Genomic DNA, 15,716 nt, shown 5'->3' on the forward strand with positions numbered 1-15,716 from the left:
ACCACACACCTTGTCTACAATAGTTTTATTCTCCATAGCTCTTAACGTTTAACATACTACATATTTTAATGATTTTCTTAATTTGTGGTATGATTCTCCCCAGAAGTATATATAGTCCATGAGGTAGGGATTTCTGCTTTGTTCACTTCCATATATTTATTCAACACTTAAATCAATACCTACGCCTAAGTAGTAGGCTCAATCAATATTCTCTGATAAATGAAGTAATAGGTTTTCTACTAGTCCAGACAAGTTTGCCTGGATTCTAACTCTTGCTTAGATATGGCACAAACTGGAAAAACACAGGAAAGTAATGTCAACTTGTTTTTCGGGGTTCTCAGAGACACAATTTTGCACTTGACAGTACCTTTTAACTCACTAAGACTACTGACCTTCAGACATTCTTTTTAACATATCATTATTTACGTTCAAAACAAAGAACATTTTTACATTTCAACGTTGTTATGTATTTTTACTGTCTTATTATTCATTTACATTTTACATTTACATTTTCACATTTCTCAGTAGAAACTCCAAAAACTCTTCAGAATTTTTACATTGTTAACCTTGTCATAAATTCACAATATTCCTCATAGTGAAGCATGTTAATTTCTGTGTAGTGCTCTATCATTGTGCCATTTTCAGTACTAATGATGCCCTACCTTCTCATCACTAATATCATTTCATAATCTTAATCTACTTAAAATGTTATTTCAGAAAGTTGCATTCACATGATGGACCTATCCTGGGGCTGCTTTTCTGGAAGAAATCTCTGATCTCATGACCTGAATTAAGTGTTCAATTTGTACTCTAATCAACCCTTTACCTATTTCTAGCATTTAACTTTGTATTGTAATGGTTTGATTATGCCTCTCTCTCCAACAATTAACTATAAATTCCTTTTGAATTTACAACCGTTGTATCTCTTGCTTCTGGCCCCAAGTCAAGGACATAGTACAGCTCAATAAATATTTGTTCCTTTATATACATTAATTGTCTTCATCTAATTCTAATTATTCTTCTGCCTTATGAATTTAAACACCTCCTTGATCAATTCGTTCTTTACTAATACATATTTGTCGATGTTCTGTTAAAGAATACTAGTTCTTTCAGGGTGTTCTGCCTCAATAACATAATATGCTCCTTAAGCACTTAAGAGCTACTTAATTGGCCTCCATTCCCTGAAGCATCTAAGTCAAAGCATAAAATATATTTTTCTTGTTAAGGGATTAAGAGCTTGGACACTTAAGTCAAATTGACTGAACTTGAATCCTGGGTCTAGGTTTTACTAACAAAATGACTTTGGGCAAGTTGTGTAACATTGTAAGTCTCATTTTTCTTAACTGAATAATAGGACAGTGTAATCTAACCATAAAGATGAAGAATTAAATGAGATAATAAATATAAATCACTTTGAACAAGTTACTGTGATTATGTAGTGTAGTATTATGTACTGTAGATACTAAGTCATTATTTTTGAGATGTCCAACTTCCATATACCTGGAGTAAGATTGATGATGTGTTATTAAACCTTAACAGGTTGACAATGACAGGGAGTAGAAGTATGTACTGACCACAGTGATCTTATGTACATCCTTCCAATGCTTTATGTTCCCTCCTTCTTTAGCTTTGAACTTCTTGAGCATTTCCAAATTTTACCTTCTCTTTCTATTCAAATTCCATAATTTTTTTGTCTTATTTGTACCATTAGGGTCCTGAAGAAATGATATAATGAGCTAAAGCTTAATGCTACACAGGCCTGTCCTAAGAGACACACTAATGTATCAGTATACTAAAAAATGTTTGGAATAATAATTTTTCTCCTAATGAGCCTAAACATTTTATTATAGTTACACCTTAATACCAAGTTGCAGGTCATTACCTTCACATATTGAAAGCAGCTGATGTTTTAGGGCTTAATGTTTCTGCCATTTGCTTGATGGACCCTTTGTGTGTGTGTGTGTGTGTGCCCATTTTACATAGTAAAATTTTAAGATATGAAAATTAGATCACTTCATTTTTTTGATTTCATTATTTACTTACTTAAAAATGTTTTTATGGTAACAATTAATATATACTAATTCCAAGAAATTTGAATTTTGAAAATGCTAAAAGGGGCAAATAAAAAAAAAGATATATCCTACCACCTAAAGGTAATCATTTCTGATTTAGTTCATACCACTCTTATTTTCAGCATATGCTTTGTGTGTGTCAGACAATGTAAACAATTTTGTTTGTGCTTCTTTTGCTGAACTACATATGTTTGTTTTCCCTTGTATTAATAGCCTTTGGAAATGCCATTATAATAGTTAAAATAATAATTTAGTTATATAATTATGTTATGGTTTTATATATGTATGTATATATACATGTGTGCCTATTTATCTGTCTATCCATCTGTGGAGGATTATCTTCTTACATTTCTACTGCACCATCTTAGAAATAATATGAAAAACATCTTTGTGACAAATATTGATCTGAGTTATTGGTACTTATTTAAATATATCTTAATGGAGGAATATATTCAATATATTTAAACACTTATAATATATTATTGTATTTGTTTTAAGAAATAGAATGTAATATATTGGTTAAAACCTCAGTCTCTGAAGTCAACTAGACCTATGCTTGGATTCTCACTCCGAATCATTCTACCTAGGTAATTTTTAAAAAGTCACTTGACCTCTTTAACCTTATTTTCTTCATCTGTAAAATGGGATTATCGCACATGATGATATATCTCTTAATTTTTTTTTTTTTTTGAATTTATCTTTCTTAGTTTAGATTAAGTGACCATCCATACCTAGGTGTTGTTTTCTTACCTGCTATGTGTTCTAGATAAAATATTTGTTTATTCCCCAGGTTATCAGCTAACTCCTTTCCCATGTCTCTCCATCTCCAGATCTCTCAAAACTCACCCTATGCTTTTCAGATAAGCAGTATTCTAGTATCTTCTAATGCCCTGTGGTATGAGATTGATTGGCAGATGGCCCTCCATTTTGCCTGAGACAGTAAGAGGAGGAATATAGGGTCTTTAGGCTATTCCAAGTTTTTGGTTTTGGATTCTCCGTATCTTTTATATCTTCTCTTTTTTCTAAGTGATTCAGAACTATCAGGGTTAGAACTAATATTTACCTCAAGACTGTTATGGAAGGAATAGACTAAAGTAAAACTTCCAAGTAAACTCCAATGAGAAATTCATCATATATTGATTTACAGATTTTTTTTTGAGCTCTACTATATGCTCCAGATACTGCCATAGACACTGTATGTGCTTCATTGGCTAACTGGAAATATAGCTAAGTTGTTCTTTCACTATCAAGTATCACTCAGTTATCAAATCTGAACAAACTTATTTCTGTCACTTAATAAGTTATTATATTTGATTTACCCAATGCATATTTTATCATGGCTTCTAAGTTTTTTGGGAAATAAAAAAAATCTGTCTAAATAATGTTAGTTATTTAAAATTGTTTAAAGTAAGTTGCACTTTTTATTAATAAAACATTTAGCACAATACTTGATTTATTAAAAGCATTTATTAGTAAATATTGACTTTTATTTCAATATTATCAAGCTGTTATACATTGATCATTTGACAGTAGTAAAAGTTAAATGTGAAAATATTAAAACTATTTAAATATTTATTTTTACCCAAGAAAAGGTTGAATGTTTAAAAAGTGTATTTCCTCAAATTTTGATATTCAGTGGAATAAAGCACACTTTAAGATTATCTTTAATTTGTAGAATCCAGACAAGAAAAATACATTGTTTATAACCTGCCTTTCATTAGAAGTGCATCCAAATTAAGTACTGATTAAAATTTATTTATTCTGTTCTCAGAATTGAAAAAATGTTCCATTGTTTGACTTCTGAAAGATGTCTGAAAGCCATTACTTCTGGAAAGACTTCTTTCTAATTTCTAACATTAACATTCCCTACTAATCCTGAGAAATTCCTTTTTTTGAAAATTGAATTTACTGATTCTTCACAATTTTTACAATACATGTTTTCATATCTGAAAACATTCCAAGTTCTCCATGTTCCTTTCGAGTCATAAAAAAGATTAAACATCCCATTTATTAGATTGGGGACAAGGTTGTTATATTGCTTCACCAGTAACTACAGTTATAGATTTTTAAAATGAATGACATTTGTTGCAGTAATGGTGTGTTTAGGGAAAAACAGAGTCCACATGGATACAAGATGCACATTTTTGACAGAAAGGATAGAAATCAAGAAGTAAATGAGAACGTAAATTGTGTGAGCTTGTTCGAAATGATAAAAAGGAAAATTGTACAGTATCAAGTTATTTAACATTTTAAAATATTTAGAGAAAAAGTGAGATTATGATTTTTGATTTGACATTTAAAAAATTAAGTTAGAAGTGAAAGAGAAACAGTAGTGGTTGAATGAGAAACAGTATAATGATGTATCATAACATTATTTATGGGCCTGATGTAGTAAATATTCATATTTAATTGGTGAATAAACACAGAACTCAAATGATAGAATGATGAGAAGGAATGTAGATTATGAGTTGCAGAAACCCTTTGTACTCATCACTGTATTTGGGTCCCTGACATGAAGTGTATGTTCAATAAACATCTCCTGAGAGGCCAGCAGGAGGACCATGAGCTAGGCACTGATGCATCCACGTTGGTACTTCTCTACTGGGAAAATACCTGTTCCTGTTTCCATAATACTTGAATCCATCTACACTTCCTCTTGTTTTGCAGCCCCTTTAAACAATTACCTTCATCTTTATCTTACTACATGTTACCCAAGTATTTCTAGTAATTTTGTTACCCAAGTATTTCTAGTAATTTCTAGTAAAAGCCCCAAGTATTTCTAGTAATTTTCTAGTTACTACATGTTACCCAAGTATTTCTAGTAATTTCTAGTAAAAGCCCCAAGTATTTCTAGTAATTTTGTCTGTCTTATCAGACCACAATAGGCACTGTTTCCTTGCCATCAATTTCACCTTGATCTGGTCATTTTACCTTCTATGACAAAAACCCTTCCTTGTGTTCATTTGTTTTCCTACCTCTGTATTTATTTTTATTCTATCTGAGGAATAAATTTTCAGTTTTAACTAATTACAAGCATGTAAAGTGAGATTTCCTTTTAGTGCAATGTTTTCATGTATATAATTTTATTGTGCAGAGCACATATATACACTATCCGTGATGTGTGCACATGGATAAATTACATGGGTGTGCATATTTTTGCTTTATTACATCTTCTAATATAATTAAATAATAAAAATTATTTTCTGAAAATAATATTCCAAAATTTACTGTAAGATTTCATATATTTAAATTATTTCATAACAACTTAATGTTCAAGACAAAGGTATAATGAATACTTTTTTAGATTAGAGGAGTGTGTTCTTGCAGATTTAATAAAATTATAACACAAATCTCTTTTGTGTGTGTGTTACTATATATCTTTGGACATATGAACTATATATATGTGTATACATTTCTTTATGTATATATTTTTTAAAGGGTCACATAATAGCATCCTGTGATTCCTGTGGAGTTACAAAACTATGGGACTTTCGGAAACTCTTACCAATTGTGTCCATTGATGTAGGTCCAAGTCCTGGCAATGAGGTGAACTTTGATTCATCAGGTAGGATTGTTGTTTGTTTGTTTGTTTGTTTAATATTTGTGACCAGTCTACTAACTTTAATATTTGTTCTGAAATTATTTTCTGTTTCCACTTTAGTTTTTTGGTGTTTTCTTCTACATAAATTTCTGTTCTTAAAATTATGTTAGAATATATTACATCATATTTTATTTTATTGTGTATTGTATCATGTCACATTATGAAATCATTATATTTATTACATATGTACAGGAAGAAAAGTAGAGAAGGTAAGTTTGTGTTAATCTAGATAATAACGCAAGTTCCTGCCAGCACCATGCAATACCTTAGAGCCTGTATCTCTTAGAATCACCATCTAAGGTAAGTAAATTGGGTTTTCTGAAGGCAAAATGGCTAAGAGTAAAGAAGAACAGTTTTGGCAACATAGAACTGATATTAACAACCACGCAATGATTCCAATTGTCTATTTAGAAGGTTAAAATTTCAGTCACATCTTCATCTTTAATGATAACCTTTGCTAAGTAAAGAATGTATATCTGTTATTGGATACTATAACTTTTCTTTGCTAGTGTGATACATGTTTCACACTTTTTTAAAACCCTGAGTATTTTTTAAATCTCTGGTACTAATTTGTGGTAGATAGAAGTTGTACAGATAGCTATTTTAGATGAAAACAATAAAGATAGAATGTACATATAAAAATAATGTTTATGTTAAAATAGTCCATGTTAATTCAATTTATACTTTCTGATATAGAAAATTTGCATTGACATCATAGTACTAAAGGAGTTTTAATTTGGTTTTCATAAACATTTTTACATTTTTAAATCCCTTTATATTACCTTGAGCTAGCATCTAAATATTCATGTCCTTGAATTTTGAACTCTGAAATTTCAAAATTTTTGGCTATGCTTTCTAATAATGTAAATTAAATTGTTTTTGAAATGCTGTACAATTAATAATAGATAAATATTTTACTGTCATTATTAAATATGTTGCCGCTTGCTTTTCAGCCCAAAAATTCTTCTCTATAGTTAGTCAGGCAAACCTGGTTTTAAATAAATATCGGTACCTATCTTATTGTTACACAAGTCAATATTATCTTAAAGTTCTTGGTACACCAAATGTATTTTTTCTGTCATGATTTCTATATTCTTGATAATTCTCTAATACTAAGAAAAGCATGAGAATTAAGGTGGAACAATAAGAAACATAAAAGGCAAAGACTGTAAACGAGAGACCTTGTTAATGAAAACATTTTATCAGTTAGAGGGAATATAATTTCAATCTCATCCCTTTGGCCATTTCTTTAAGGAACATACTATAATTACTTTTAATTCTATGTGTTTGAGAAATTAATCTCATAAGGCTTTTTCTCATTAAATAATGAAAAATTTGTGCTTCTGTAGAAGAGAAGTCTTCAATGACGATTTAAAAAGGTTAAGATATATTAAAATTTGCAGGAATAAGGAAGGGCAAACACAAGGTCTAATAAGGGCACGAAGAGAGACATGAAAATCAGAAAGTAAAATACCAGAAATTGTGTTCACCTTAAGAGAGTAAAAAAGTGCAAGTCAAATGTAAAACAAAATCAAAATAAGGATAGGGATGTCTAGATCTCTTCTAATCTGCATTTATTCAGGAAAAGAGTCTTTAAAATAAAAGTATAACAAAATTATATCATGAAAGTATTTGGACTCTGAGGATAAAATCAAATCTAACTTTATAAGCTCAACATATACATTTATTTGACATACTTTTATTTATTCCCAGTAACAAGGCAATACAAGCATATATGGTACAATCATTTTCCAAGAAAGCAAGAGTATATTGACACTATTGACAATAATTAACATTTATTGAGAGCTTATATTAGTTAAGTTGTGCCAAATCAGGTTTCCAGGTTGAAAATCTGTGACAGAATTAAATCGTGCAGTTATGTACACTTGGGATGTTATTTGTCACAAGTTACCTGGTATAAGACAGGCTCTGGTCTGCTTTCTTAGGTATGCCCTTGGACCTGAGGAAACATACATGTAATATCATTATAATATCATATAATGCATGTGGAAACATTGATAGTACTCTGAGATATTTAATATAAGGAATGTGAGGAGTTGTTAGATATTCTAAATAATCAAAGAAACAAAAATTTCTAACCACATTTCATATTTCTGGATCAATCTACTTGAAAGTCCTCTTGAATTTATGAGGTATGCTTTTTAAGAACTGTTCCCATAAACAATGACTTATTTTTATAAATATGGATTTCTTGTCACTACAAATCCAACACAGTATAGAAATAAAAGACTGAAATTTTTGTCCATAACATTTGACTTCAATTTTTATGTATATCAAAATTGCCTCATTATTTATTAGCCTCATAAGTAAATCTTTTCATTTTGAATTTATAGAAGTAAATATGTACTAATGAAATACAATTTTATCTGTTTTAAAATTGTGATTCCTCGGTGTATCATTTTAAAAATGTATCTTTGATAAAAAATATTTGAAAACCAGTGATGTAGAAAAAGAATATATGCTATAATTCAGACCCTTAGATCTTTACCACCTTTTAGACTTTACCCAAACTATATAATCTCTCTGAACTGTTTCCCCATAGAAACAATAAAGGAGACAATTTCTTACAATATTCTAATGTGTTTCAAAGGCATAAAGTATATTCTGTAATGAAGAAATCCTAGTATAGTAACCTACCATGTTTTATCCTAGCTGGAAGGAATCTTAGAAGTCATTCCATTCATTTCAGGGATGAGAAAAATGTGCGTACATATTGGTGTGTAAATAAGATGCCTGAGGTTGTGTGCTAGTTTAGAAGGTTTCCAGTGAAAACGTAAACACCAAGAATAAATATTAAAAGAAACTTGCATCAAACCTCCTTTTTATGTAATATTACACATAATTTAAATGGTTAACTAAGAAGTAAAGTTTTATATATATGAATATATATATAACATTATATATACGTATATAATTAAAATTCAAAGATTTAAAGATGTATGAATCACCATCTAGAGTTTAGCTTTGCTGTTGCTGTAAGCAATCTGCTTCTTACACATTTAAAAAAGGAGTTGCATGTGGCATAGCATTATTTACATAATGTTTTATTTGCAAATATATTGCCTGTGACAAAACAGCTTATCTGTGTTTATAGATATATACATATATTAGTATATATTTATAATTCTTGTATTTGTAAAGGGATAAGTGTTTCTTTCTCATTAAACAGAGAGCCTCCTGGTAATATAATGCTATGCACTGCTGTAAAGATTCGCTATCTAAATAATATCTCTCACTTGGTATATTCAAATGGCATATGTTTTATCATTCAAAAATTTATTACAATTTCAGGAAATGTTAAATGGAATTGCACAAAGTAATAAAAAATGAACCATGAGAATTTATATATACACTTCCACATTTCTTATTTCATCATGTTTATATAGTGTAGCAATACAGTGTTTTCCCCTTCTTCGTAAAAGGTAATTCCAGTACATTTGCAAAGTCACATCCCTAAAAAATGCAGGAGCTGAATCTTGAACCAGATGGGGACTTTCTGGTAGAAAGCTTATCAATATAAGATTATCAAAGTAGGCAAGGTTTCCTACCATTTTGAGAAAATCCTAAATATTCTCCGCAAGCAGAACCACAATAAAAATGCTAAAATGGGAGGTGGGAGGAGAGAATGACCCTATTGGAAAACACGAGAATTACAAGATTCCTCCAGTATTTTTCAAAATATAATAAGATAATCCCAAAATCTTTGGTTCAAATTGGATGTATTGGTTCCTGTTAGTAAAGGTTACAGTTCATTGTTTTGCATTCAAAAGGCGGATCATAGTTAATTCCTCCTAATGAAAGCGCTGTAGCATAAAGGAAGAAAGCACTCATTTAAAAATTAGAAGGCCTGATTTTGAATTTTGTCTGCACTACTTATTAGCTGAATGGTCATAGTGAAATTTCTAAACATTTCTGAGCCTACTTGCATGTGAAATATTAAAAATCTATCAGAATTTCCATTTCCAGCCAAAATGAGGTAACAGGAACCATATTTACTCTACTACCTAAAATAACTAAAAAACAACAAAAACAGACAAAAATATGAAACAATGGTTTTCAGACATTGAATATTGGGCAATGAAAGACAGTGATACCTGAGAGAAGGAAGTAAATCAAATGAGCCCTCCGACAGCCCCAGAATACAGATTAGAGAAAGTTTTCAGGCCACAACTCAGAATGGGTGGAAACCAAAGGAAATCTGGCAGTACCCCAGAGCTGAGGAGTCAGAAAGGGCAGGCCAGGGAGGCCAGGGCAGCTAGAGTTTGCAGGGCAGACTACGGGACAGGAGAGAGCAGCAGAGAGAGAGAGAGAACGAGAGTGAGAGAGAGTGCACGTGCACCCTAGAGCGAGCTCAGGAAATGTGCTGATGATCTCCTCCAATCTTTAGATGAATGGGAATCAATACCTGGTAATCTAAGACTAGGGAAGAAATGTGTCTGAAGAGTTAAAAGGAAAAATCTCCAAAGCCCATCCAAGCCTAGGAATAGTTTGTGTTCCCACAAACCAGAGTGGAAAAACCTTACAATTTAAAAGAACAGGGGTAGGCAAACTACTGCCCATGGGCCAGCCTGGCCTGAGTTCATGTATAGTTTTAATGGAACACAGCTACACCCATTCATTTACACAATGTCTGAGGCTACTTTCGTGCTACAACAGCAGAACTGAGTATTTGCCACAAAGACCATATGGCCTGCGAAACCCAAAATATTTAATATTTGGCTCTTTACAGAAAAAGAGAGAGAGCTCAGAATTGTATTACCTTAATAGTGGGGCAAGCTCAGCCCAAACCTCTGGATCTAGTCCCTTCACTTATGTCCTTTGAACCATCTAAGTTGGCTTGTATAAAAACCTCTTTAACCTTTACTACAACTCAATGAAATTGTTACATTTATCCCTTTTCCACAGACGAGGAAACAGACATAGGGAAGTTAACAACAAGCCCAATGACTGCTAACTGATCCCACGTGGCACCAGAATTCAAAGAGAGTCCGATTTTTGAGACTAAAATTTAAATTTTGTATTATTCTGGCTCTCATTTTACTAATAGTATTCACTTTCATATTGATATATGACATGTTAAGAGAAATGAATCATTTGCTATGAATATTGCAATAATCTCAGTAATGACCACTTGACAGTGTTTGACTCAAAGCTGACTAAGACACAGAATCTTGTCAATAATTGTCAATTGTCTCTGGGAAGAGAAAGGAAAAGATCTTCCTAGTATTATTTGCCAGATTTTTGATGTGTCTTATGCTCAAGTGCCTATATGCTCCTAACGGGACCTGGAACTCTAACCCCACACCGTGGTATAAATTTCTATTCGAGTAATCAGGGCTGGATTATGTACCTCCAGGGCCCCTCTTTCTGCCATATTTTTAAAAGTCCCAGCCTGATTATAAACTGAAATAACAAAAGAAAGTAAACTAACCTAATCTCTTTTACCTCTAAGGCATAAGGTAGGACCAACCTAAATTGCTTCTCCTATGAGCAAGCGCATTCTACCACTTCGATTTCCTGGGAAAGAAAACCACAAGGAGAGAGGGTAAAATACAAGAGATAAAAGGTGACCAAATGACCCTGCTCAATTATTTATAATCACATTATTTCATCCCCTTTTTGAGTGGCTCTATTGTGTATGTAAATCCATTTTGTTCTTGAATAGAATATGGGCCTCTCTGATACTGGAGAAAGGAACTGGAGGAACTAGAGGAAACCAGATTATGTATCTCCCTTGTAGACTCAAGTGTTTGATTAATACCTGGGATGAAGCATATTATATTCCAGAACCTGGGCAAGGTGCTTTCTCTTTTAATCATTATAACACTCTGAGTCTGGTGCCATTTCTCCCATTTTAGAGAGTTTTGAGAGGTTTGATTATATATGTATATTGATAAATATACACAAGCCTGAATTGCATTTCATTTAACTGTTAGCTCTAGAAAATTGTAAAGTAAAAATTTTAGAGATTCAAGGGACTGTTTTATACTTTATCTGAAAAAAAAAAACTACATCGTCTCTTTACTTTTGTCGTGCTATCACCTATGTTAGAAGTAACTTTATTTACCTGACAGCAAGTATAGAAAATAATATTTTAATAATAGTGTGACTACCCTGAAAACTTTAATTAAAATATATTTCAAAGACATATGAATTTAGGGATAATAGTCATAATTGTACCAAGTGTTATAGCTATAATCCAGCTCTGATGGTCTATTGTCCATTCTGATAGGTTGATTGCAATGCCATATCAGTTGTTAAGTATTTAAACTATCATCCCAATAATGGGTCATAAATTCTGACAGCTGAAATTTATTTGAGTTGCATAAATTATGACAGGTTAATATGAATGAAAGATACTGACTTTTTAAAAACATTATAGAATGTAAACATGAAAAGTTGTATACTTAACCTGATGACAATATCATTTCACAAACTATGAAGCCTCTCTTTTGGAATTGCCTTCACAGTTTTAAAAGTAATCATTTTATAGCCTCAATAGTTACAAATATCTGAGTCTGGATTGAATCCGTAGAGACATCTAGAAATTATTCATATCTCATGAGTCAGCAAAGGACATTTGAGTCAATCACGAAGCAAGGCTCTAAAGAATAAAGATTGTTGTTCCTCTGTGATTTGTAATGTAAAATTGAGCACAACACAATCTTCGTTGATTTTATCATTTCTAAAAGGAGACGTTTGGATTAGGTGACTTTATCAATTGGATTTACAACTTAAATTTTACATTGCATTTTCCTGTGTTCATTAGGACATGGTATTCTAAATAATATTCTAAAATAAAACTTAAGTGCTTTCTATACTATTTAACCTAAAAATAAAATGTCAAAATGTAAGTAAAGCATTCCACTTTTTTTTTGATCTAGAAAGGAAATACAGTTTGACATAAAAATCAAGATTATTTAAAAACCAAGTCTCAAATTTAAATGATAGCTGTACTGCTCAGTAATACAAAACTTTTATTCTTACGCACCTAGTAATACATTCGGACTCCGTAGTAGCAAGAGCTTTTTTTGGGAAAAAAAAAACTTTAAGTGCCAACATTTTAATAAATCAGTGACTCCGTAAAATTCTTTATGTAGGACTATATGAGATCATAAAAATCTGACCCATTCTGGTTAAATCAGAACAGGAAATAATTAATGAATCTTACAAATTACAGCATTATGCAGGTGCAATCAACTATTGCAGGGCACCTACCTGGATGTTACAGTGATACAAAGAAGTCACATTTCTGTTGTTAATTACTCAATTTTCTGTAGCATTTTGTAAATAAATATAGTTTCAATTGTTGCTTAGCTCTCTAAGGTAGTTGTGCTACATAGAAGTATATTTGTAACATTATAGGCATAGACGGTCAAAAGGTACTTGGAAATATTTCATATGTAAATAAAATATCTCTTTGGAAGTTTATTTCAAAATTAATATGCATAATTATATACAAATAATTTAAGTCCAACAAATGTTCAAATAATGACTATAAATTAGTGCCATCATATTTAAGGAAGATTTATTTTATAGTATTAATGTAATAAGCATTTTTCAAGTGTATTTACAGTAGTTATATGCATATAACAATACGCTAATGCCAAACTATTTTTCAAGACATTTAAAAAATTCAAAAAGATTTGTATCTATATAGCAAGTGTGAAAAAATAATTGCAGAACCAGCTATATCATAACATCATCTAGGCCATAAAATATTCCAGTGGCTATAGTTAGCTATGCCTATATGTTTGCAAATATAATAAAAATTACATGTACATGGTAGCATAGCCCATTTTGAAAGATGACAAATACCATTTTAACACATATGCTAAACAAGAAAAATGCATTTATATAAAGTAATAAGGCATAATCAGACCTTTGATTTTTCTAAGGTATACACCGTGATGGTATTCAGAGGAAAGTATTATGTTAACCTCATAGCATATAATAGTTTATTAGATTTAAAATTAATATGGTTAAAATTTGCAGTCCACATGCATTTCATGCTCAAAGTGAAGTAGCCCAAGCATTTGTCTTTTTTTTAATAAACTGTGTATACAAAATTAAATAGATAATCATCCTTAATCTGCCAAGCTGATACTTTTTAATGGGATAATCCTTTAAGGGAAAATTACAGTTCAACAGATGTGCAAATCAACCCAAAATAAATAGCATGCCACTGTTGGAGACGGAGACTGCACAGTTGGCACTTGTGATAACTTGCAGTTATACTTATCTAAAATTAAATTTCAAACAATATTCAAATATGATTTACTCAAATCTGATTGAGCTCAGAAGTATCTTCCACACTTGTAATATAAGGAGTTTAAATAAACATAGTTTAAAATCATCTTCATACAATATTCCATACTATGCACTCTACTACTAAAGAAAAAAAAAAATTGAAAAGAGGAAACAGTGTGCTATTGTTATTATAAACATCAACACTCTGTAAGTGTTTTAAAAATGAATTTTATAAACATCTCTGAATAACAGATATGCATTTCAGGCCATGCTTTCTATCCAAGAATTTTATCATTTACTCCTTTGTATTTTTGTTGGTGTAATGGTGGAAATTATATTAATTCAATTGACAAGTATTTAGTGTAAGCCTAATATCTTCCAGGTACTGTTCTAAATTCTGAGATTTAGTGATAAAGAGATAGATAAAATTCTATTTAAAAAAGTAAATTGAAGCAATAGATATGAATCTGCAGGTAACTGGGAAACTGTAAATTAAATTGTTCCACATTCAATATGCTATATGTGCCATCAGATTGTTATTTGTAAAGAAAAGGATCCTGTAGCTGTGTAAGGAGCAGGAGAAAAAAGATGAGCATTTCTGTAAAGTTAACTATATAATTATCCATTACTGTTCCCATGGACTCGGTTTAATTTGAAGTTTTGATTACTGTGCTTTATTCTATTATCCTTTCACTATGCTTTTCCTAGTGTTTGATTTGCTCCTTCATCCATGCTGCATTAGGAAACATTTACCCTCACCAAACTTTCATGATAACAATGATGTTTCTGCTGCTTCTGCTTCTTTCTCTTTTATCTACTTCTTTCCTCTTCCTCTTCCTCTCACTTCTTAGCTCCCTTCTCTCCATCTGACCCTCTCCCTTCTTTTTCTTCTTCCTAATGTACAAAGAGCTGAGTTGATCATACTTCTCAGCATTAATTGACAATAATCATCAGGTTTTATTATTTTTTCGCTGAGGGAATTCCCTATCCCTACTGTCATTCCCTCCAGGGAAGTTTTTAAATGTCTCTGATATGTTTTCTAGATTTGCAGATTATGTTTGAAGAATATACAGAGTTATTTTGTCTGTGTATATATATAAGAACTTCTAAAAACTATGTTTGTTTTACATTCTATTCAGGTTCTTGATTTTTCATTCTATACTATGTTAACTTTTACCTGTGTCAATATACGTCTTTTAGGTTTATCAGTTCTGTCTACTGGTGGTTTTCCATTTTATTTATGTTATCATTTATCCATTGTGCTAGCAATGAGCACCTAAGTTCTCTGTTAGCTCCTGCTTCTTCACTATATGCTGCACTAAGCATCCTCATCTATAGCTTCTGTGAGAGTTTATCCATGATATATACCCAGGGTGAACTTTTTGTGTTCAGGGTGGACTTTCTGTGCCATAGAGTGTATATTATTTCATTTCACTGAGTACTGTCACATTGCTCTTTAGGATTACTATATGAGTTTAGTCTTTCCAGAAATCTCATTATCAACAATGATGGTTCTATAGACTAAATTGTGACCCCTCCAAAAAAAATTTATCCACATATACAGAGACACTTTGACATTGATAATATTTAGAGATGCTTAGCTTTTACTACTATCAGATTGATAGCAATGTTTTATGATTAAATTAGTTTGTTTTTGTTTTTAAGAATCTTCTTAATGGTATTTGCATCTCTATGAGCTTACATGTGAAAAGTGTTTTTATGTTAAGAGAAAAATTATGTTAGTGAACTTTGGAGTATTTTTCTAGGCATTC

General features: G+C 31.3%; 1 protein-coding gene across 1 annotated transcript in view; it reads left to right on the plus strand.

Moving 5' to 3' along the window:
- The window catches only part of SPAG16 (sperm associated antigen 16), a 704,011-nt gene that overhangs the window by 508,463 nt on the left and 179,832 nt on the right, over nt 1-15,716 (plus strand). Inside the window, exon 15 of the mRNA XM_006908498.3 lies at nt 5,511-5,637. Coding sequence (XP_006908560.1) covers nt 5,511-5,637 — 127 coding nt within the window. The remainder of the gene's footprint in view (nt 1-5,510; nt 5,638-15,716) is intronic.

This window comes from Pteropus alecto, unplaced genomic scaffold (assembly GCF_000325575.1).
Source record: "Pteropus alecto unplaced genomic scaffold, ASM32557v1 scaffold182, whole genome shotgun sequence".
Lineage (NCBI taxonomy): Eukaryota > Metazoa > Chordata > Mammalia > Chiroptera > Pteropodidae > Pteropus > Pteropus alecto.